The 26342-nt window shown below is 32.9% G+C and overlaps 1 protein-coding gene across 1 annotated transcript; it reads left to right on the top strand.

Annotated features, from left to right (window-relative positions):
* LOC140060655 (ribonuclease Oy-like) lies at positions 1–23031 on the top strand. Its single transcript, XM_072106957.1, has 8 exons — positions 1–213; positions 13125–13197; positions 14498–14550; positions 16958–17030; positions 17447–17514; positions 18140–18253; positions 20948–21056; positions 22122–23031. Exons 1-8 carry the CDS (start codon positions 68–70, stop codon positions 22290–22292), a joined length of 807 nt encoding a protein of 268 aa, XP_071963058.1. The 5' UTR covers positions 1–67; the 3' UTR covers positions 22293–23031.
* The last annotated feature ends 3311 nt before the right edge of the window (positions 23032–26342 follow it).

Genomic DNA, 26342 nt, shown 5'->3' with positions numbered 1-26342 from the left:
CAGCAGACGACAGAGAGAGAGCTGAGACCACCCAGAGACAGAGACAACGACGCTTTGTTATGTGGTGATGATACACATCGATCTTCTTCTCCTAAGATATCCTCTCTACACACTACTAAAAATGTATCAGATTTATTTTCTACTGTTGTCATTCAATGTGCTTTTTGTGTCATGTATAACATATCCGTGCGGAAATTCTTCTGCTACGGCATCGTGAGTATATTATTATTATTAATCACCTGACCTGGTAACGAATCCGGGACGATTCGGCCCTGATGATTCGGCCCGGGACGATTCGGCCCACTTTTTTATCATGTTTTTAAAGGTGTTTAACAATCCGTATTTTATTGATATTGACAATGTTGATAAAATAAATTTACGGTGGCCTATAAGTGTCACGGCAATTTTTTCAAAAAAAGCCACGGCAATTTGAAAAAAGCCACAGCAAATTAAAAATAAAACATCACGGCAAATTAAAAATAAAACATCGCGGCAATTTAACAAAAATACCACGGCAACTTAAAAATGAAACACCACGGCAAATTAGTATTGAAACACCACGGCAAATTAATAATGAAACACCACAGCAAATTACAGAATGCCACGGCGGAAGTGAGTTACCACGGCGGAAGTGAAACCTTTGGAATCTTCGATTTTTTCTGAGGTAAGTCATTATTTGTGCATTGATGTAAATATTATTATTATTATTATTACTTGTATAGCGCACATGTATACAACATTAATTATAATCAGCGTCGCTTCACATCAATTAGTATCGTAAATATGATATTATATTAATATATTTAACTGCAGCAGTTTACGTCTTTATTGCACTCTTCTTGAACTTTCTAGGCCGGGCTAGACCATAGGCCTTATTACAAGGTAGGCCTAGGCCCTATAACATTCTACAATGTTTTAATATATTTACAGTATAAATCTGTTTTTTATATAACAAGTTTTTTTACAGTAGACCTAGCTACTACTGTAGGCCTAAGGCCTTAGGCTAGTAGTAGGCATAGCTAGACCTAGTGCAATAAACACGTAAATGCTGCAGTTAAATAAATTAATAATAATATAATAATTATTTATTTACTTCAATGCACAAATAATTACTTTACCTCAGAAAAAATCGAAGATTCCAAAGGTTTCACTTCCGCCATGGTAACTCACTTCCGCCGTGGCATTCTGTAATTTGCCGTGGTGTTTCATTACTAATTTGCCGTGGTGTTTCAATACTAATTTGCCGTGGTGTTTCATTTTTAAGTTGCCGTGGTATTTTTGTTAAATTGCCGCGATGTTTTATTTTTAATTTGCCGTGATGTTTTATTTTTAATTTGCCGTGGCTTTTTTCAAATTGCAGTGGCTTTTTTCAAATTGCCGTGGCTTTTTTCAAATTGCCGTGGCTTTTTTTTTAAAGTTGCCGTGATATTTTTTTAAAGTTGCCGTGACACTTATAGGCTACCGTATAAATTAGTAAAAAAACGTAATTTTATATTCAATTATTTATTACTTCGAAATACATTTCGACAATGTTTTCAAAATGTTTGCTTTTATTGCATCTTTATCCCTACTACTACTAGGGCCTAGTACTGTGGTGTCAGATGAAATCGGTCGCGTTTAAAATCGGTCGCGATAAAATCAACTTCCGGTATTTTGTATGGCGCGCTGCTAGAGCTATACGTTTGATGATATCGGTCGCGTTTGAAATCGGTCGCGCTATTTTGCATGGGACGCACTAGGCCCAGATGCATTTTTAATGAAAACGCTAATTATGTTTTTAGTTAATTTTGAATATAGAATTTCTAATACTATTAAAGACCCCTTCCCTGCAATTTTGGACGTTTTTTGGAAAAATACATATATATCATGTCATTCCTTGTCTTAAAGTTAAATGTACGTTTTATGGTAAATTATGATAAAAAGTGAGAAACAATGCACTACCTAAGTAGCTCGCGGCGATCGACCTCTCGTGGACGGTCTTTGGCCTAGCCTAGCTAGGCTTAGTTTTGTAGGCCTAGCTGGTAAACATCGATAACGTACGAACATCGTACGCTAGCTATATACCTAGCCTGACGTTGTATAGTTGCTGCATTAATTGTCTTTCTATTTTTGCCAAACTCCGTTGATACAAATTGGGGAAAACCCGGTATTTTCGCTGAAAAGTTAGGAGTTTTCCATTTGTTTTGGCCTCACGATCGATCGAAAAGTGGGCGAATTACAGGTGAAAAACAAAAATATCAATCCGCGTGCAATGCATTTTGGGATTTATAGCGGGCCGCTATAATTATTAGAATCAACTTATTTTTCACATTTTTAACCGTTTAAAGACGAAAAAAGTTATCGCAATAGGACCATATAGTATTATTTTTACATTAAATATAGTTTGTGATCTTAAATTAGATCTAAAAAACGTAGGGAAGGGGGCTTTAACATTTTTTTACCTCGATCGTTATTATTTTTTAAGTACAGTAAATATAAATTATAAATAATTTGGGTTTTCATTTTATCTTGCAGGTGTCAATGAATAATTATAATGTGTTCGTTTTAAAAAGTTTTATTGGATATTGTTTAAGTTTTTGAAAAGATTAGCATGCCACTATTTAAAGTTTTGAACATTTTGAAATAATTTAATATTAAACAAGTAGACGAGCCTATATTATGCAATAAAGGGAGATGATGTATGACAATGATTTTTACCTTTTATCCGCCACTCTTACGTGAGCACTGTTTTAGGATAATACTATAATAAAATAATGTGCCGTTATAAATCAATCTACCGGGCCTATACAGTACGACTATGATGTACAATGATAGGCCTAGATGTGAGAATAATAATGGATGGATAATAAAGGTGGACACGATTCTCAAAGAGGATTAAATATCAGTGCAAGATTACCTCTTTGAGAATCGTGTCCACCTTTATTATCCATCCATTATTATTCTCACATCTAGGCCTATCATTGTTGTGCTATGTCAACATAATGTCAATGTAGATTTACGAACGACGTACGGATGTGAGACACTGAGTTACTTACTTGTTACTTGTTTGCATAGCTATCCCCATTATTGAGGACATTTCGCCGTCATTGACATTATGTTGACATAGCACAACAATGAGAGACATTAATTTTGATGAGAAGGTCATGGAACACTAATAAATTTAAAAACAACTAAAAACCTGAGACCTTTAACCCTTGGTAGGTACCCTGACGGGTACTCTCCTTCCGGGTCAAAGGGAGTGGTACTTAATTATTTACAGAAAGAAATAAAAGATATTCAAATTAAAAACTATAGTATCGCCGACGTATATATACGTAAATTATATACATCGTTTCAACATGGAACTAGGTTTCACAAAAACATGTGCAGGAGGCCTATAGATGTTACAAACGATCGTACATGTTTTGTCCATGATTTAAAAAAGGGGAATCCCCCGTCAGCAAAATAACGTGCAGTTAACGGCTGCACGATCATACTGTAGAAGGCGCATCCACGATATGGCTTATTTCGGGGTTTATTTCAGTAACTCGCCTTTTAACGATCCGCATATAATAATCATTTTTACTAGAAACTATTTTAGGCCTAAACATTAGAAATAAAAATATACACGTGATTTGCCTCAACAATAATCATTATATACTTAATAATATTATCCTACATAACGTACGAACATAAATAAAATAGAAATTAAAATAAGGTGATCCAATAGTAAGTTTTTAACGACATGGATATGATATATCTGCCACAGTATGCATAAGTATACAAATGGATACGCTGGCTTTACGGGCTACACATTGTAACAATTATTGTTTTTAAATAAATTGTTCTCTTTTACGTAATTATTTGCATAATAAGACACAGACGTATATTTTCTATATAATAATTATATTAATTACAGTACATAATAAAATAGAGGTAAATTATTATATGCCTAATAAAATATTTAAACGTGTTTAGAAATGGCCATTTTGAAAAACACAGTCCTTCTCCGAGACCTGTGAAATAAAAAAAAAATTATTGATAATAAATATTTATTACCAAAATAAAAAATATCCACATAAATAATCTAGTTTCTACATAAAAAATGTCAATTAAATCTAGACTATATATAAACGAAGAAAATGTAAATCCCGCTAGCATGTATCTCGCTCCATACAAAATAGCGCGACCGATTTGAAACGCGACCGATATCATCAAACATATAGCTCTAGCGGCGCGCCATACAAAATACCGGAAGTTGATTTTATCGCGACCGATTTTAAACGCGACCGATTTCAGACGCGACCGATTTCATCGTAAACCCCTACTACTAGGCCCTACTGTAGTTAGTAGTAATTAATACCCATAGTCTCTCTGAAAATAAAGTTTTGGGAAAAAAGCTAATTTATGCTTATAAAATGCATATCAAAGCCGATAAATTTCAGTGTGCCTAATTGTCTCCGGGCCGAATCGTCCCGCTACCCCTAGTAACCAGACATCATATTCATATAGTTAGCCTAACTCGCCCCAACGCAAAGTCGGCCCAACGCAAAGTCACCCTATCACAAAGTTACCCCACCACAAAGTTGCCCCACAGATTTATTGCGTTATGAAGCTAGTACGCTGTTTTTAATCATATCGGTTGCATTTGATATTGATCGTGTTGTTACTTTGGTCGCGCTAAATGTCGTATAATACTAATTTAGGCATAGCACACACATTTTAAAATTGTATTCAGTGCTTATAAGATGCAGCTGGGTGAGAGGAACTCAGAACAGAAAAACCTTTTAAAATTGGACTACCGGTTGTTGAGTTATGTTAAATGTTACCCAATTTCAATGCCGATTTCAGCCAATTTCAAAATCGCTTTTTTGCCAATATTAAAGTCTTAAAAAAGTAAAAATATAATCTGTATATATTGTGAATTAACTTTTTCTTAGAATGAAACCTTTGGTTAAAAAAAAAGTAGGAGCTGTAATGTCCTGAAACATTTTTACGTGCTCATGAAAACTGCTAAAATATTTGTTTTTAATGTAATTGAAAACCAATAAAAGTCTAGCTAAGTAATATGCATAATTGATGTAACTTCAGTGTACAATATTCCATAACAAAGAAACTTGGCACAGTTTATGTCTGCATACAGTATGTCTATTTTTAAATGCAATTTCAAGGTAACAGGTACAACATTATTCAAATTATCTACTTAATATGCATTTGTATGCAAAATGAGCTCTTACTTAGATTTTGTTTTCTCTCTTTTTCTATGGATATGTTATGTCACCATGATATTTTGAAATAAAAAGATGAATGAATGAATGAAAAAGCCTAATTACTCTAGTAGCTAGATCAACTTTCGTATGCACTTTGAGGTCCAGAGAATTTGACTTCAGAAATTGGTTTAGGGTGGTCAAACAATCATATTTGGCTTGGTTACACATTTTGAAAATGTGGCGAAAGGTCAAAAGGTCAAGGTGAAAGGTCATAAGACCAAACATAAATATGTCCTTAAATCTCAGCAACCACTTGTCACAACGAGGTAATTTTGGTCTTAAATTAATCAGAAGGTATACATTTATATTCAGTCTAATGGGACATTTTAGTAAAAAATGACCGGAAATGCCATTTATGACCTTTGACCCACAACCCAGGGCATGTATGTATCTCCGTAACTACTGGTCGTAGACACTTGAATTTGGTTTTAAATTGTTCGAAATATATGTTTTGTTATTTGTTACACATTTTGAAAAATGTTACAAAAGGTCAAAGAATCAAGGTCAAGGGTTATTTGAACAAATAAAAAAGGTACTTTTATCTCGGCAACCACTGGTCGCAGCAAGTCAATTTTGGTCTCAAAATGTTCAGAAGGCATGCATTTATATTCCATCTAATGGGGCATTTTAGTCAAAAATGATAAGAAATGCCATTTCTGACCTTTGACCCACATACCAGGGCATCTTCATATCTCATAAAGTACAGGTCGTAGAAACTTAAATTTGGTATCAAATTGTTCGAAATATACATATTTACATTCATTGTAATAGAAAATGTGGTTAAAAGATGAACAGAAATACTCTTACTAATGTCTCAAACAAAAAACATATCTACACAACTTATCCTTAGACAGTAATGTTATGCAATAACTGATACTTTAAATTGTTTTAATTTCAAGTACTAGTTATTGCTGTCCCCGAGGACATTTTGATAGAAACGTTAAGCTCAACAGTTCTTTTCAGAATGCTAGAAGTAACTTGCCATATGTATCCGATTAAACGCCCCTGGCATTTATTGTTCAAAATGGTTTTTAGGGGGAAAGGAGGCATCTTTATTTGGGGTATAATATGGTAACATGTATAATCAAATAAATACCACCTAGATGGGAAAAAATACTGCACAATTAATATCAAAAAGTGATAAAATTATGTCAAAAAGCTTGGTAAATTGTAGATTATGGTAGTTAATGAAATGTGTTGACGTGATACAATTATTGTGTAAATGCATGTGGCATGTTTATTCCACATGGTGTTCTATTTGAGGGAATGGTGGCGTTTATTTGAAGGAATACTCTAATATTAATAATTGTATTTCGTTTCTCAACTGATAAAAGGTACTTTACATGATTCGTTTTCCTCTTTATGCTTTTTAACGAAATGTTTCTGTCTTTTAAAATAAAAGTGATAGATTCCATTAAATGGATCTTCACCTCTAGGTGCCAGTATAATGATATAAAACAATGACACATCATTATCCTGACACGATTGCACTCATAATGGATCTTCATTCTATCATCTATTTGTTTGTAACTACAATTTGACAACAATCTTTTGCATAGTTTTAAATGCCAATACATAGTTTCATTACTATTGTACAATATGTCCAGCTTTCCTGAAAACACCCTTGTGTACTGTAGTACAGTGTTGTAGTATGATTTTATCATGATAAACTTCTGATGCTTTTATTGTCAATGCATTCAGTACCTAAAACATGTCAAAGTTTCTAGTGGTATTGATAATAAATCTCCAGAAATATATATTGTTTTATTATCTACACTGGGAACAGACGTGTATATGTATAAGTTTTGTCGTTGACATTCAAAACTATTATGCAACAGTGTTACGTAATAATGACAATGACTTGGTCTATTATTGTGGTCTCCGATACCTTTTATTACATGATTGTACTTCCTCCAGGATAGAATGAGGTTTAATCCCGTTATTATTCTTATTATATAATATATATTTTTTTTATATATAAACAAATCAGGCAAAGAACATTAATTCTAAACCGCCCGGTGATATACTGAAATTTAATTAATTAATTTGAAACGATAAAGATGAGGAAATCTGTGAGAATGAGAAAAAGTCGCCCCAACCGAGACTCGAACTCGGACCGCCTGCTTGATATGCAGATGTCCTAACCATTAGACCACTGGGGCTTTCATGGTATTGTTCGAACTCGATTGGATAGCGACTCTTTAACATTCTCGGCGTGGTACGGCGGAACAGCACTAGTCCTCAGTTGTACGCACGCGCACCAGAGATCAAATTGATACGACCTCATCTTACATACAGTATTTTTATTCACGAGGCGGGATCTCCGAAGAGATACTTTTATATATATAAACAAATCAGGCAAAGAACATTAATTCTAAACCGCCCGGTGATATACTGAAATTTAATTAATTAATTTGAAACGATAAAGATGAGGAAATCTGTGAGAATGAGAAAAAGTCGCCCCAACCGAGACTCGAACTCGGACCGCCTGCTTGATATGCAGATGTCCTAACCATTAGACCACTGGGGCTTTCATGGTATTGTTCGAACTCGATTGGATAGCGACTCTTTAACATTCTCGGCGTGGTACGGCGGAACAGCACTAGTCCTCAGTTGTACGCACGCGCACCAGAGATCAAATTGATACGACCTCATCTTACATACAGTATTTTTATTCACGAGGCGGGATCTCCGAAGAGATACTTTTATATATATAAACAAATCAGGCAAAGAACATTAATTCTAAACCGCCCGGTGATATACTGAAATTTAATTAATTAATTTGAATTTATATATATATATCTGGGGTGTATTTATTTTGATTATACATGTTACCATTATTACACCCAACAAAATAAACGCCTTCCCTGAATAAATAAATGCCCGAGGCTTTTATACGGGTAACTACAGTAAATTACTTCTAGCATTCTCAAAATGTTCGGGGGTAAACAATAATTTCTAGCATTATTATAAGCAAAAGTAGGCCTACAATTATTACAAACAGTAAAGGATTTGTTTTAATTCCTACAGTATAATGAAATCATTAGGCATCAATTATTGCATAACATTACTGTCTAATGATAAGTTGGGTAGATATGTTTTTCATTTAAAAGATTAGTAATTAATAGTATTTATGATCATCTTTTATCCAAATTTTCTGTTAGAATGAATGTAAATATGTGTATTTCTAACAATTTGATACTAAATTTAAGTTTCTACGACCTGTACTTACAGAGATAAGAAGATGCCCTGGTATGTATGTCAAAGGTCAGAAATGTCATTTCCGGTCATTTTTTACTAAAATGTTTCATTAGACTGAATATGAATGTATAGCTTCTAAACATTTTGAGACCAAAATTTACTCGCTGTGACCAGTGGTTGCCGAGATACAAATACCTATTTGTGTTTATTCATATAACCCCTGGCCTTGACCTTTTGACCTTTTGTAACATTGTTCAAAATGTGTAACAAATAACTAAATGTATATTTCGAACAATTTGAGCCCAAATTCAAGTCTCTACGGTCAATAGTTACGGAGATACAGACATGCCCTGGTTTATGGGTCAAAGGTCAGAAATGGCATTTCCGGTCATTTTCGACTAAAATGTTTCATTAGACTGAATATGAATGTATACCTTCTGATCAATTTGAGACCAAAATTACCTCGCTGTGACCAGTGGTTGTCGAGATTTAAGGACATAATGGTGTTTGATCTTATAACCTTTGACCCTGACCTTTTGACCTTTCGCCACATTTTCAAAATGTGTAACCAAGCCAAAAATGATTGTTTGACCACCCTAAACCAATTTCTGAAGTCGAATTCTCTGGACCTCAAAGTGCATACGAAAGTTGATCTAGCTACTAGAGTAAATTAAATGTGCATAAATGATGTAACTGGAAAATTCAATAACACATGACCATCAAACTTGGTATAAACATTGTATGTTTATAAACGTGTAATCTAATATAGTTATTAATTTTTTTTTTTAACTAATATGCAAAAAAATAGGCATGTTTTATGAAAATATTTAGGCCTAGCCTCTAGGCCTATTCTATCTGTATATCAATATTATTATTAACTGAAAAATGTAATGGCCTACTGTAGGCCTAGCTAACTTTAGGCCTAGCAATAATTCACTTTTTGTAAAAAATGTATTACATTTTATAAATCATAAATCTTACATTAATGTTTCGGCAAAATCCACATAGTAAACCCATCATGCCTAGTTAACCAGGCCTAAAGTTGGTCCGGAACTGTTTTACGACTAGGCTAGCCTAGCTAGTAAACTGATGATAATGTCCATACCATTTCTAAACAAGTTTGTTGTGTGAAACTCGGTCACTTACAATGAAACACCAAAACAATTAGGGTATACTGTACATACAATAATAAAAATAATGACTTCATATTGAAAATGACTCGATTATTTTTTATTCAGATAGCAAACAAACATGCCAATCCACAAAAACCTTTTTAATGCTTCGGCGGCATAGCTAGCGCGTGACCGATACACAATGCGCCAAGCAATCACTCGACGCGCTACTGTTATGCGCGGTGTATGTTATTTCGACAGGTACCATTTTGACAGTCGTTCGTAACCAGATTAGTTACTTTCAAATAGTAAAATATTGACGGTCCAGACCGAACATAGTGTCCATATTTATAGTATATACCAATAATTAACCTATCTACCGGATTTCGTAAAAAAACGCGAAACACGAAGATCTTCGTATTTGGCAGTCAAAGTGTTAAAAGGTAATTAATATCAATCAGAAATTTTGTATATTGTACATATGTACAGTAAGTATTGTTGAAGCACTTGTGGTTGCCTAAAATAAATATTAGACCATTTACTTTTTTTGAACTGTGTCTGACATGGCTCTAAATTTGGTTACAGGCAGAAAATTGTGAAAAAGCATCAACATTTTTTCACTGCCTTTTTACCTAGACAATATTTACCCACTCACATTTATTTTTTGTACCACTTGTTAACACATGTCTGGTGTATATCTGAAGAGATATGAAGGCTGTCTATTTATAAATAATTTAAAACATCTAGACCAGACACAGATCAGGAATTGCAACCAGTCAAACATCACATTATCATTATGCAATAGCATCATCATTTGTATTTAAAAGAAAAGTTGCATTATAATTAAATGTTGCCTACAGTAGGTCAATGGTCACTGTAAATATCAACGTTTTCTGCCCATTTTCGGTCTGTATAACCAACTTTAAAGCCATGCCAGACAAAGTTGAAAAGAGTTAAATGGTTTAATATTTCATCGAGGCAACCACAAGTGCTAATAACAAATGCATACTGTATATACAATATACGGTAAAGCTTTTCTGATTGTTCTTACTTACCATTAAGAGAGGGGTGTCACGAAACCTAAGACCACGAAAGCTAAGACCCCGTGACACCCATTAAGAGAGTCTCTAAAAATGAAAATTAATTAGACCGGTACAATAAATTAAATAGAAAAGTATTGACCCTAGATACCAATTTACAGCTTTGTATCTTAAATTCAAAGTGTCATAAATCATTACAAAACGCAAAATATTCAATTACTAAATTATTTAATTTATATACATAATTTGTGTTTGAATTTTTATTTTACAGGTTTTAATGGAGTAATATGCTTTTTGAAAATCATTTTAAAAATAGTTCCTTATTTTGAAAGTTTCTAAGAATGTTAATTTAATATGATTTTAAAATTAGTTACCAATAGCCACAATTACGAATCTTTTTTCAACAAGTGGTTACCAGTTCATTTTTTAGGATAATATAATAATAAATGTATAAAAGTGATATACTGTACTGTAGTAGTAGGCCAATCGTATAGATTAGTTAAAACATTTGCATTTATTGACAAGTACTGTATGTCTATTGTTATTTAATATTATTATGGTTATAAATCTCATCGCCGATATGATTATTTTATACATGCATGCGTACACGGACATACGATGAATACACACACACATCATCATTTTTACGACATATTTGGTAATATGATGCAATTTTATAATGGATAATGATGGGATTGCCTTTCTGTGGTTATTAATCAAATGTTCATTGTAATACTAATAATAGTAAACTGAATGTTTATTAATAAAAATTGTTTCATGTAGTTTGTTGCATATAAAAAGAGAGACACAGACATAGCCTACGGTCCCTGTAAAATTTCACATTTAAATAATTATGTAACTGTACTGTTAACATACAGTATGCTAAATAATATTATTATCTTAAATTGTCATTTTTGAATGCACACATCTTTCTCCTAGACCTGTAAAATAAACAATTAAAAAAAATGTATTATTAATAATAAATATTCATCGACTAAAGTAAAAATTATTTAGATTTTATCACGACCAAAATTAAACAAGACCGATTTTGAATGCGACCGACATCGTAACAATTTGGAGTAATGCAGAGCAATTACGGGTTTCCCCGATAGTGAGCTATCGTGTAAGTGCGCCCGACAGTGAAGTAATTACGTTGGGGCTTCCTCTTTGTTGCCGATGTACTGTGCCCTAAGACTACTGGTATTACATGGCGGGGCTTTCCCTTTGTATGCCTACCTGTTTCGTGTTATTTTGTGTTCAAATTGCCCAAGAATATCAATTGCGTGATTTGACGCACTTATTTATAAACTATTTTAACGTTTAGGGGCGACTTTGCGATGGGGCGACCCTGTGTTGGGGCGATTTTTGCGATGGAAAACTTTGTGATGGGGCGACTGTGTCTGGGCGACTTTGTGAGGGGCAACTTTGCGATAGGGTGCCTTGACTAGAATCTGGCTACTACACTAGCTAGGCATACAGCAAGCACCCTAGATAACAGTATACTGTAGGCTGGGCTGGGTATTCATGTAGGGTGCTGTATTTCGCACCTAACTTGAAAATGAAATCTCTGCTCATCATAATATTAATAATGCTGTGGTTAGGGTTCTGGCACCGGTATTCAACTGCCCATTGTTACATACACAGAATCCAACATAGGCCTATGCTAACGCTGAGACGATCGGCCCAAAAACCTATCCAAAAAATCTCTCTAGGAATGGTGGGTTATTAAGATGATGATGAATAAAGACAATTGATCGAGAATTGAACCTACAAAACCACTAGATCCCTAAAATTTGTGTTCATTCTGCCGGAACTTTATACACCGCATTATTTAATGTTATGAGCAATTTGAAGAAATTTCAAAATTTAAAAAAATGATATTGTCCTGGAAAAATCTTTAAAAACTGATTAAAATATTAATCTTCATTTTTCATCTTCAAGTATTACAGTATACAAATAATGATGTTTATGAGTGTAATGGTATAAATAATGGCATGAGGTGAATGATGAAATGTATCAACAAGGCGACAGCCAGGCAGCAATACGAAACATCGACAGTCTGAAACTCATGCTAATTATGTTTTTTCCAACGATTCCATGTCTTTTAGAAATATTCCCATTAATCAAAATCATAAATTAAACTCGATCTAAAGTTATTATTTAAATGCCTTTTTTATCTAAATTAGTATATATATATCTCCAAAAATGTACTTCCATCGCTAAACCAGTCACAACAATATAACATTGGCAACGAAAGTACAAAATAAGTGGCGCTGAGTGTTGTATTTCAAAAGCAATAGAATTAAAAAAATATTTTCCAAACGCGAACAGATTTTTCTTTCTTACACAAAAAAAGTACTATTATATTAAACGATCGTTTAATAGTGTGTACTATTGCACGCCATGTGACCCACAATCGTCCAATCAAATGACAGGAATTTATTTAGGTGTTACCTGTATATTACTTATTATTAAACTATAATTATACCTCACTTAAGTTTTTATGTTATATCTTCTTTAAGAAATGATTGGGATTACCTAACATTTTCACAGCATTGGCCACCATCATTTTGCATTTCAGTTTCTGATCAAAATGTAAGTTTTATTTTATAGGGTCCTACAAAACACCACCAGATACCTACCAGAGTAACAAATCCTACCACCCGAGAGCAGCCACCTGCTTCGAATTGATTACTAATGGTATAAAGCTGAATTCTTTCAAGTTGATAAAGTTGAAGTTAAAAGTGAATTTCTCGCCGTCGCAATGCCAGAATCGAATGCATTTGATCACCATAATACTAAATAGTAACGAAATGAACGTGTTCATCTATTTCTTTTGTGTATTGTATTCAGTGGTCAACTGTGAGGCGCTACCAATGGTTAAATAAATTAATTTCTGTAAACTGTAACATTTCAAAATAAATAACGCTTTCACATCATTTATTTGGTCAAATAAAAGCAGAAATTCTTTTCTGTACACTATACATTTAAAAATGAATACATAACTTCACACAATTTGTATTTTTTTGTAGTAGAAATTTGTATTCTTTTGGTTGATATTTGTTTGGTCCTTTTTTAATGAAACCATATTTATTTTCCATTTTTTTTTAAACCATGTTCGTCGCATCCAATTAAACCTTGTTTTGCAAAAAATAGCCTCCATTCATTTTTTGCGTCATTTTTTTTTTTGTACTAATTTTTTAAAGATGTCCGATTGTACATTTTTCTCCAGAATTTGAGAATGTAAGCTGAAAACGCTTGACTAAAAATCCAATTTACACAACCATTTTTATTCATTTTGTTGCCAATTCTATGGTTTCATTAAAAAAGGACCAAAAAATATCAACCAAAGAATACATTTCTACTACAAAAAAAGACAAATTGTGTGAACATACAGTAGTTGTATAGGTTTCACAGTTGACCGCTGAATATAATACACAAGAGACACGGATGAACGTTTGTTTCGTTATTATTATGATGATCAAACTCAGCTTTTGAAATTTATAATATACCATTAATAATCAATTCCAAGCAAATGGCTGCTCTCTGGTGGTATGATTTGTTGCTTTGGTAGGTATCTGGTGGTGTTTAGTAGGACCGTTTTAAATTATAATCTAATGTTCAACTGTAAATTGATTGTTAATAGGAACAAAGAAGCCCAAATTTCCTAGTTTCTACTTCAAGGCTGTGTAATATGATTTTCATTTTTTAAAAATCAAACCTGTTTAGTACTTTCTTAAAAATGTATTTAAAAATCACCCATTTATGATTTTTCTTTAAAAAAAATCTCTGCACAGAGGTGGGATTCACAGTGAAAGTGCAGTAAATGTGTTAATTAATTAGGTAAAAAAAGTAAGGATTTACTTCAAATTTAATATGTCTGTCTCTTTGTTAGAACAAATGTGTTATACCAAGTGATGTAAAAACCTGGACTATACATGGCCTTTGGTAAGTACTAATTTAACACTGTTATTTAGGACATTTTGTTGACAAACAATTGGCCGACAGCCACTCAACAACAAACAGACAAGTTTGCTGATACTATTTTTCTGCCATTTATACGGTTGACTGACACACAGTACAATTTGATTGGCAGACAATAGCCCGAAAGGTTACATTTTGGAGACAGGATACTTTGCTGACAATATTTGTGGTCATCAGTACACATATATATGCGTTTTGAACTAAATTGAAAACGTTTAAACATGTTACGAACACCGGCAACATTAAAATAGCCTTAACTTAACAATGATTTCAACTTTACTAGGAATATATCTTTTATATATTTTGGTATTAAGACATTGAAACCGTCCATTTGAAACTGCCAATTCAATTCAACACATTATTACAATATTACTTATCCTTGAATAGAATATAATACAAATTTTAATTTAAAATGAAATAATATGGTGACTAAATTTACTTATGATGGATGTCCGATCTTCTTGTAGATGATAGTGGACCATGCACTATGCTACAACTGTAAAAGGAACTAGTTTGAAACATTTCGTTCCAATTTAAAATTTTCCTTTATAAAACAAGACAAACTTCCTGTGTTACTACTGAACTGTCAATATAAAAAAGTGAATACAAGAATAAATATATAAACAATTTCTGGCACATGTAATTAACCATTAAAAATGATGCAATATGTCCCAGGCCCGTATCCAGGGGGGTGCGTTGGGTGCAGACGCACCCCCCCCCCCCCCAAGTCCCAAAAGGTCCACTATTTCCTCGGTTGGTATTTTTTCTTGTCTTGTTTAACTAAAGACAATATCATTATATATATACAAAATTTACATTATCAATGGTATACAAACAAAAATATGTTAATATAAAACGAAAAAATACCGGTAATTAAATTACAGAATCTGAACTGACTACAAACTCGATGTAAAACATGCGCAGTCGATCATGTGACGACAAGCAATAGCTTAGCGCTTCATGTACGCGGTACGCAGTTAAAGTGTTTGCTGGAAATATAGACACTATCGAATACGGCGCCTCAGACAGCGTCGTACAACGCTGTCTGAGTTGGCCGAAAGCATTAAGTTCTGGTGTCCATCGTTCAACTAGCTCAAGCCACAACAAAGAATCTTAAATCAGTCTTTAGAACGTCAAATAACGCAAATTTTGCCAGGGCCTTCGGCCCCTCGACCCTGACCGGGGGCCCTTGGCGGCCCCCTGGCCCCCAGCCATTGTTGCTCGCTTCGCTCGCACCCCCCATTACAAATGCTGCATACGGGCCTGTGTCCGGATGTTTACTGAATGACAAAACAAATGTAAACAGTGTTGATGTCTCCATTTACACCCGACAAAGCAGCCAAATGCCTAAAAAACAATGAAAGTCCAGGAAGTGACCAAGTATATTCTGATGGCAAAACATGCACATATGGATGTTTTTAATCACATAGCAGAACTATATTTAATACCAAGTCATATTACACCCAATTCCAAAACCAGCCAAGAAAAAGGGTCCACCAAAATACATCAGGCCCATCATACTGTACCTGTCGGTTCTTGGGAAAATATTAGCAATATGTTTACTAAATAGGATAAATGACAGGTTAGATGAACATATCCCTGCAACACAAGCAGGCAAGCAACCTGTACCACAAGAGGCAAAGCACCACTGAATATGTGCATACCTGCAAAATGTCAGCAGAAAAAGCCATAGCATCATCAAATTATGAAATAGGGAGTTTCCGCATTAGCACCTAAACAATAACGGATGACGGCAACATTCTACTCATTTGCATAACAACATAGTTCAGCAAACAATTGCTTCAACGTACTGTACTTGTTTGTTTTGATTCCGCGCTTCGATGAAAAGTGCAACACATGTGTCAATATGACCAGTTCTTTTGCTATGTGCGAGGGAATACACTTTTAGATATACTGACACACATAATACAAGATGGCGAAATCCAAATGTTGAAAGTTTTGAAAAACTATGTAAATGTGTTTGGATTGGGAAGCAACAAAACGAACAATCCTTTGTTACCACACTTGCAGTACCACAAGGTATGGGGGTGGCGATGCTATTCACACTGTACTTAGCAAAGGCACTCGATCAATGAATTTTAAATAGAAACAGTATTGTAAGTATAGTAATGAACCTCGTAAGATTTTCGGCGAAAATTGCCATGTTGGCGAAATGACCTGTTGGCTAAATGTGCTGTAGGCAAAGTTTCCTGTTTGGCAAATGTCCTGTCGAAGAATTGTCCGGTCGCAAAAAAACGTCTACAGTACCAAGTTGACGTGAGGTTTAGTTAATTTGGAACATAGTTGATGGGGGTTGTTATTTTTCATAATTTTTTAGGATAATGGAGTTAATTTTGTTGTTTTTTTATAGGCCATCACTGGAAAATGGAACAAATCCAGAATACTGCTATTCTCCACAAATGTTTAATGATTCGACTATAACTGTAAGTAATGAACTGATTCAGAATAAACCAAGTTCTGTTGCTATGTACTGACTTTGGTATTAATTCAATTTAAGAAATGTATACATTTTATTCAGTGTACAGTAATTTCAATTTTTGAAGCATATTGTGTAACTGTATTTGGAATTGGCAGGTGTATGTGTGCATTGTTTGCTTTTTACATGTGACCTGTAGTTAATGCTTCATGTACATGACAAATGAATTTAGTTGAATAATAAGAGCTGTTTACAAACACACGGGCAATATGCAGATATTTGTTAAAAGTTGTGTGTCAATAATTTGAATGACATCTATTATCAAACTCAATATTTAGATCACAAAGCCAGCTGTCAGTGTCAATATAAATACATGAACACTTTGTTAAAAGCTATCTTAATTTATAATATATTTTTTGGCAGCCTTTGGTAAAACAACTGAACCAAACATGGCCAAATCTAATATTGGAGAATCCATTTACAGTATTCTGGTAACTATTTCTTCAAAAAGGCTTTTATTTCATTTTTTTCATTTGATAATATTTGGCAACGCATCATAGGTTAAAATACATAAAAAGGATAATTAATAAGGAATTTGGATTGATAGGAGCAATGCAAAAGCTTATATGCCCTTTACAATTAAAAAAAGTTTCCAATAAAATAAAACAAAAACAGACCAGCAAATTAGATAGATGAATTCATAAATTTTAACATTAGAATAAATCAATAAAACAGAAATGGGCACGTAGACCTACAAATAATTGATCTATGTTTAATTATGGTATTGAATTGAGGTTTGTGTTATTCGCTACCAGATTTGCTTACAACTTCTGTTTTTTTAATTTTGAGAATCTTATTTGCTTTAACAAACTCAATGAGGAAGTTTCTTATCCATTAATTTACAGAAAGGAACTATTTTCAAGTTTTAGCAGTTTAGTTCCTTTGGTTGGTTGTTTTTATTACAGGCCATGTATTTTTAAGTTTAACTTCCAACAAAATACAAAAATACAGTAATTAATGACAGGAGTTTATTTATGTCATCCCAATAATTATACAAATATAACAACACAATTTGAAAAGGATTTTAGTTTATTTTTAGATGTTCTTACTTTCTAGGCAACATGAGTGGTGCAAACACGGAACCTGTGGTGAGAACACTTCAGCAATAAATGGTGAATTGAACTATTTCCAGAAAGGAATTGATCTACATAATAACTTGAGTCTGACTAAGTATGCACATTTTTTTGCAAATCTGCTATGTAATGTAATTGCAACTGCAATAGAATCAAAGCTCAAAATGTGTTCCTCTATGGCAATGTTCCCATCCAGGTTGCCTAAAATCTGCCATTCAGGCTACACCCATATCCCTCAGGTACTACCTCCTCGAGTATGATCCCATCCTGATTACATTCACTTTCACATACAAGCATCTCTCATGGATACAGTAGGCCTTGCCTATGATCTTGGCCGAGGTTGGCAAGTAAATAATTTCTCTAAATTCAAATAACTCTTCGGGCTTGTTTCTGCTAAAAATGACTCAAAATATGGTATTATTGTTGTTATATATTATTATATACCTTATTTTGAGCTACCCCGTTTCTGCTAAATTACTTCTTGGGTGGTGTTCTTAAAATTCTAATTTTTTTACCAAAACTGCCATTCCTGTGTTGGAAGTTTGTTTGACCTATCTTTTCATTTTGAATTTTAGTTCTTACAGACATTATACTTTTGTTAGCGTGTTTTGGGACAAGTCAATCCCAAATTTTGCCTTAATTCCATTTGAGTTTATAAACTTTGGTGTCCTTTTTTAGTCCTTCGCACATTTGTATAGCATAAACTGTTTATACAGTATATTCTCCATACACATATTGTCCCTTGCTACCCATGTGTGCTTGAGTAATTTAAGAAAAGCACAGCAAACTATCACCTCATGTCATGGGTCAAAAAAGAAAATGGGTTACATTATATTGGAATATACCGTATAATATAATATCCACAAACGATCACGATATTTAGACCCATTTCTGCTCCCAAAAAAAACCTCTCTGAATTGTTTATTCAGTCAGTAGCCTAGCCTATAGCCTTGGGCGAATTTTGTTTTAAAATAAAAAATAGAGTAATTTCTCTAAATTTAGATGAATTGTTTAAACCAAACATTAGTTTTGCTGTATATTCTTGTATATTGCTGTTTAAAAAAACAACACCCTCTAACTTTTGTAAATATACTGAAGCGACATGGGAAACTCACAAATTCATGGATAATTTTGCATCATCAAATTAGGAAAACACAGGCTAGCCGAGCACAAGGTATGACCATGAACCTGATCCATGATATGACCTAGGCCGCAAACTTCCCATTGTATTTGAATGAATATCTTTAGATAGGCCATTGGATCGTAGGGAAATTGTTCAATGTCATTTTAGTACTTCACTTAGTACTGCTGTAATCTATCCTTTAGGTTTATAACCCTGTGTTCCAAATCAATGGGTTAATTTTCAAACCAGAAGGAAATGCAAAGGAAACATTGTCGTTTCACCTTTGCCTTAATGACCTTTCCCAGGCCAGTTCATCACATTGATACAACTTGCCAAATTATGATGAAACTATTCTGAAGACACTTACAGTAATGTTAGGCAGAAAATCATATCATGAATGGAATTTGCTATATTGACACTAACATGTTGATATTGATACACTTATTTCTGTAGTATAAAGCTTGGTTCCCACTGGGACGCAACACAAGCAAGTTGATCAATGACAAGCGACTGTTCGAATAATATATCGCTTGTGATTGGTCGACTCGATTGCGTTGCGTCTGTAGTGTGAACCAAGCTTAGTTGGTACATTACTCAAAGCATAATTTAGTTTATTATCATTTTACTGCCTACAAATCTGGAAGTTAAAGTACATTAAAGAAACTTTTAAATGATATTTTTCTAGTCATACAATTTTTCTTAAATGATTACTTTAAACAATTCATTGGTTATCCGCACTTGGCGGATAACCCCTTGTTATTGTCATGAGATTTTTTTTTCTATATTCTTCTTTCTTTCCACAAAATTTGTTCGCAGCGTATCTCTAATTCTGGCCAACATAAGATGATTGTATAAGTTTGTCATAAGATTGACCTATAGATGTGTACGTAACTTTGTTATATGACTTTAGCATCGCGCAGCGTAAGTTACGCATGATTTTATGAATTTCGCACATTTAACATAGATCGAACACCATATAACAATTTCAATTGAAACTTAGCAAAATTTTAATTTATATCATGCGCTAACATTCTGTGGAAAAAAAATGACATGCTTTACTGAAAGTTATGCGCGTTTAAAAATTCAAAATGCGAAAATCAATTTAATCAACTTTCTAAGCGTTTCATGTCATTTTAAGCAAGTGAAAACGCGAGCGCATATTTTTACGCGCACGGAACGCTAAAAACATTTTAAAAACGCCTTAACTGTAGTACTAATAGATTAAGAAATTAATTAACTTACAACTAGGTATATATTTATAATGCAAACTTTGACCAATGATTCCTTGTACAATACCCAGGGGCAGACCGCTAAGTATAGTGGGGCCTGTGGCTAAGCGATTTAGGTAAATGATGGTACAAATAAAATTCAGGATGAAATGGCACCTCCCAAATGACTAGGCCCGGAAATGACACTCCTATGTATGTAATTTAACAATACGATCATACTTTTTTTGCCAGGAACCGTCGATTGTTTGATCGTTCTCACAGAGTCGATGGTGTTTTGATTTGATTTGCATTCAATGTGTAGTCAGTGTTCTATTTTTTTTTATAGAGATAAAAAGACATGGCTGTTAAATTTTAAGGGGTTTAAGCCTGTTTATCCGCACCTGAATACCTAATGTTTTAACGCTATATAAATGTTTGATTATTGGTTGTTTTTTTTCAGTGTCCTTGAATCTGGACATATTTTGCCTGGAAGAAATTATTCCCTGTCGAATATTAACAGTGTTTTGTTTAAGGCGTTTAATGTAACAACAAAAGTATTGTGCTTCTATGTAAGTTCAACAAATTTTAATTGAATTTGATTTAAATCATTTGAAATTGGGAAATAAACCCAAAACCTCAAGATCACCAGCCTGGTATTCATAACTCTAGACCATCAGGCATACACTGATGCTTAGGGTTAGATTTGATCCCAAAGAAGCAGCGAGTACTGCACAAACAGCATGATAATACTACTTCAATGTAGATTTGCATCAAGAAGCTAGATAATTGGTCAGATGTTGTCCATGCTATTACTACTGAGCCCTTTGTTTTTTGTAAGGCAAACACCTGACCAATTTCTAAACTCCCTGATGCAAAACTGCTTCGCAGTAATTAACATTATATACATAACATTTTGAATTGATCATCATTCCTCCAAAATTATATTATATCATTTAAACTATAAAACAATATTTTCATACATCACCAATTTTTAATTTCTATTTAGATTATTAGATATTTTGGAATCAATGTAGCAAGCACAACTAAAGTATCTCATAATAATTTTACAATAAAAGTTCAATGCAGAAATACTGAGCAAATTACACTTTTCTTTACTGCAAAAATATACAAACAAATAACAATCAAGAAAATGACGCAGGTACCCCAAGATTTATATAAATTGTTGTGTTACGTTAACAAATTATTTGCTATTTGTCCAGTTTCTTATGGTAGTCATACATTTTCCCTTGTTGCATCCTGTATTTAAAACATTCACCCACTTTTAATTCATTTAAAATTAATTTAACAACTTACTGTATTTATTTAGCAAATTTGAGGACGTGCCTTTGGTAACAAAATTGTGGGGACTTTATAAATATATTTATATTATTTATAAATGTTGATTATTCTTATTGTTGTTGTTGTCTCCGGAGATGTTTAATCACAGTTTTTAATGTGTATAACAAATCAATTTATCACTGATGAAGATAGGTAACTAAAGAAATATATTTCAAGTGCAGCTACCAATAAAAATTTACATTGTAAATTTAAAAGGTGTTGTTATTTTTATCAGATGTCCGTATATTTTAATACTATTTAAAATAATTATTGTGGTTTTTTGTTTATGAATTAAGAATAAAGAACAAGTAGTTCTGCAGCAAGTTGAGATATGTTACAACAAGAACTTCACTCTGAGGAATTGCCCAGGCTCAACACAAAAGAGATTGACAAACCTAGGTAACTGCAGCTCAAAGAAAGATATATACTATCCACCTTTGAATGAGTACAGTTTTTTTGTACATTAGAAGATAAACAAGATGAAATACCAAAGAAATGCATCCTTTAATTTTAACCGAAAGCTCTGAAGGTTTCGTCAAATTAAATAATGCATTGCTACAATTTATTTTGTAATATTTCATAAACTAATTTTTTTTTAAAGTTATCCAGCATAGTTTAATATTGTGTGGGGAATAATAGATTCTCAAATTTTAAGAATACTCTTGTGGACACATATGATTAAAAAAAATAATGATTGAATGTAGACAATATGTATAAAATTAAATTTTTAAAAATGCCAGAATCTATGTTTGTTTTCCTGTTTAACATACTTTAATGTATAATGTTAGTTTGATTCAATTTATTCATTTATAAGAAAGTGTTGATTTACTGCTACTAAGTAAAATCAGTTGAATGTTTAAATATAATTAGGCTACAGTACTATAAAGAGGTCACAGAGGAAAGCAACCATTTTCAGTATAATAAATATACTGTATTATTTTTATTTTTTAAAAAGCACTGTGTTATCAGTTTGTATTTATCATCATTTCTACATGATTATAGAAGTAATTTAATCTACATTTACCAAATATATTAAGAAATAAACATTATATAAGAGGAACATAGTATGATTTATCAGGTCAAATACTTGTGTTTTTTTTTTTAAACATACCAACTTTTTTTAGGTTCAGCGTTAAAGTTAAAAATGTCAGTGTTTATCTTTAATAAAAATTGTGTACTTATTAACTTAAAACATATGTATGTTGTTTCTTTTTGTTTAAATATACACGATGTGGCTAAATTAATTCATGAATAATACATAATTTCCAAACATTTTCTAACTAATTTTTCTTCTTTTTTTCCTCTTTAATATCATTTATAATTTTAACATTTAGTATCCTACCATTACTGGCATATATTTGTTAAATCACATTCATTTATATTTCATTTAGTATTTTTTGGTTAAACCATCTGTTTGCATTGTTTTCTGTATAGTTACTGAACATTATACAAAGGATTATTTACTTTCTTTTTTTGTTTATATTATCTATTTACAAATCCATTTGTATAGGCCTATTGATTATAATTACAAACTTATTGTTTACTCATTGACTGTACTTTTATACTTAACTACATACATTAAATTCATTGTATAGTATACACTGATAGTTTCAAGTATTAACCTACACACCCACATATATGTAAAGAAATACATATTCATATATACATAATAAGAACCTAACCACTGAATATCCCAACATTCAAACGAATAGTATAGGATTCGAACTTACTCTCTAATCAATGTTAGACACAGTCTAACTGATCGGTCGGATGAGCCAATGATGAACATTTGATTTCTTAACCGTATAGATTTTAGTCCCTGAACAATATTTGTTTTCACTTGACGACAGTCAATAATTTCCCTTTGTTGGCAATTCTCATAATACTGAAAAATAAGACGGTGTGGACTGAACTTTTTTTTTCTCTTTTATATCAGAGGAACAGTCCCAATGAAATGTGCAACAAGTATACAGTAAATAAATTACAGAAAAACCATTTACAAAGTATGCTTTGTCATGACAAACCACTGAAAAGGTATTCAAATATAAAACTTATATAGTAAGTAAAAACAAAATATTAAAGTAAACTGAAAAAGATTAAAAATTTAGAGATGTAAAAAATTAAGTTTGAGAAGGAATTGTATTATATATATATATATATAACATTTCGTGTGGTCATGGTCAGAAATATTTTACAATGTTTGTCGAAAATAGTACTTGATAATTCATATTTATCATGGGTTAATTGAATTGGTGTAATTTTGAATTATCATCGAGGAATAAAGTGGAATCTGTTTTAACATCTCGTTAAACATGTTTATCATATTATAAAACCACTACAACAACAACAACTACATCCAGTATGTTTTACATAACAAATACTGCATGTTTGAGAGTTGAATTAGTTAGTTTTTATTGATTCAAGAAAACTTTCGGTCTACGGTAATTGGAACTACGAATAATTAAATAAGTTTTGAATCCCTGTTGTGGCACTGGTTTTTTGGAATCGGTTGTGAAATTATTCATTTCCGCCTATATTTCAGGACATCTGCATGTTTGTTACAATTCAAAAATGTCTTCACCGTTGGCAGACCTATACCTCCAAATCTATGCTCAGGCCACTATTATAACTTTCATTGTAATATAACAATTACAGACACAGAATAACTGTCCGTTGATATCTGAATTGATTAATTTAGAAACGGCAAAAATGATTAAATCTAGTACAACGGGTTGGTTGTAATCATTATAGGCCTACAGAAATGTCCTCAAAATTTTACTTATGATATTTTAGCTGACGATCACTGAAATCAATCTTAATTTTACTTAAAATCTATCTAACTCGGCTTCTTTCTAAGATTACCTAGTATTATTTTTAAAGAATGTACTGTCCCCAAAAACTTTTTCAGATCAGATTTTGAATTGGCCATTCGAAGCTATAGCTTTTAATAAAGTTATTCAATTTCATTCAATTTTTCCACGCAAAGAATGATTTCACTTATAAAGAGACAAAATAAACGGTTAAATTTAGCCAAACAAAATAAGTACTACCGTATTATAATATATATCCAAGGAGTGACGGGTAATTTGGTGCTTTTGAGTGTCTGGAGCAGATCCAGGATTTATAGGCGTAGGGGTCCAGGCACTAACACAACTTACTATAGAAGCGAATTTTGTTTGACACCATTAGATTAGAAATCGTACTATCCAACAAAATGACAAATAGCACCTCTAGTTGGCCGGAGTAGAACAATATTAATGGACACTCTTTGTATCGCACAGCAATCGGCAAAACATCGTAACTTTTTCCGGCAGTAAACCATTAATCCATGGCTAAACATGGGTGACATAACATTGGATAACATAACATGGATCGGGACCGCGGGGGGTTTCGGACACACCAAGTCACTGTGAGCCACTGGCACAACACAACACATACACCCCACACACACACCCCTCCTCCCCCCTCCCACCCCCCATAATCGGACTCGGAAAGCTTAGCATGTATTGGCTTATCTTATGATAACCATAAATGGCGTGGTTTTGATGTAGTCAAGCCTCACGTCGGTATATTCACAAAATTTGATAAAAAATGAAATGTAATGGTACATGCTTTTTCTCTAAATGATTTGAAGAATAAAGGAGGCATGATATCACTTTAATAAATATTTCTCAGACAAAAAAGGCACATTGCACGTGGAACTCTTGGTGTATGAAGACAACCCAATAGGTGTGGTGAATTTTAAGGGGCGCCGTTCGGGACATCACTCATTTTGTCAACAAAATACAATTATGTGACACATAATTTATTCTATTCGAAAAAAACAATTCTGTAACGATAGAATTCATTCTAATTATATGGACAAAATTCATTCTGTGTCAACAAAATACATTTTGAGACGACAAAGTTCATTTTGTGTCAACAAAATTCAATTTGTGTGGACAAAATTCATTTTGTGCTGACAAACTTCATTTTGTGCTGACAAAATTCATTTTGTGTTGACAAATTCAATCAGTGTCGACAAAATTCATTTTTTGTGTCGACAAAATGCATTTTTTATCGACAAAATGCATTTTGTATCGACAAAATTCATTTTGTGTGCTGAGCCTACTCAAGCATGAGACAGAAGGTTGTAAAATGTAGCCTCAAAGATTGACAGTTATATTAATTTTATTTCACCGACCTTCTCTACAAACACTAACACTTTAAAATTAATTTATTTACCATGAATATAAGAACAGATTATTTAAGCAACCGTCTAATAAATAATATAATTATGAAAGTCTTAATAAAATAAAATTTGATGACCGATACTGAAAAGAACGACACGCATTTTAAGTGTAATGATGCATCTTTATTTAAAAACCCCATGCGTCGTCTATACCAAGTGTTCTTGTTATTAAAGAAATTATTAATTTCTCTAATTGGGATAATAGAGATATAAAAACTGAAATAATTGCCTGAATAAATGACAGTTTGTGCGCGCCATAGGTTCCGATATTGCAATTCCATGGTTT

This window comes from Antedon mediterranea, chromosome 10 (assembly GCF_964355755.1).
Source record: "Antedon mediterranea chromosome 10, ecAntMedi1.1, whole genome shotgun sequence".
NCBI classification, from domain to species: domain Eukaryota; kingdom Metazoa; phylum Echinodermata; class Crinoidea; order Comatulida; family Antedonidae; genus Antedon; species Antedon mediterranea.
The sequence above is the reverse complement of the archived record's forward strand: the minus strand, read 5'-3'. Positions and strand labels throughout refer to the sequence as shown.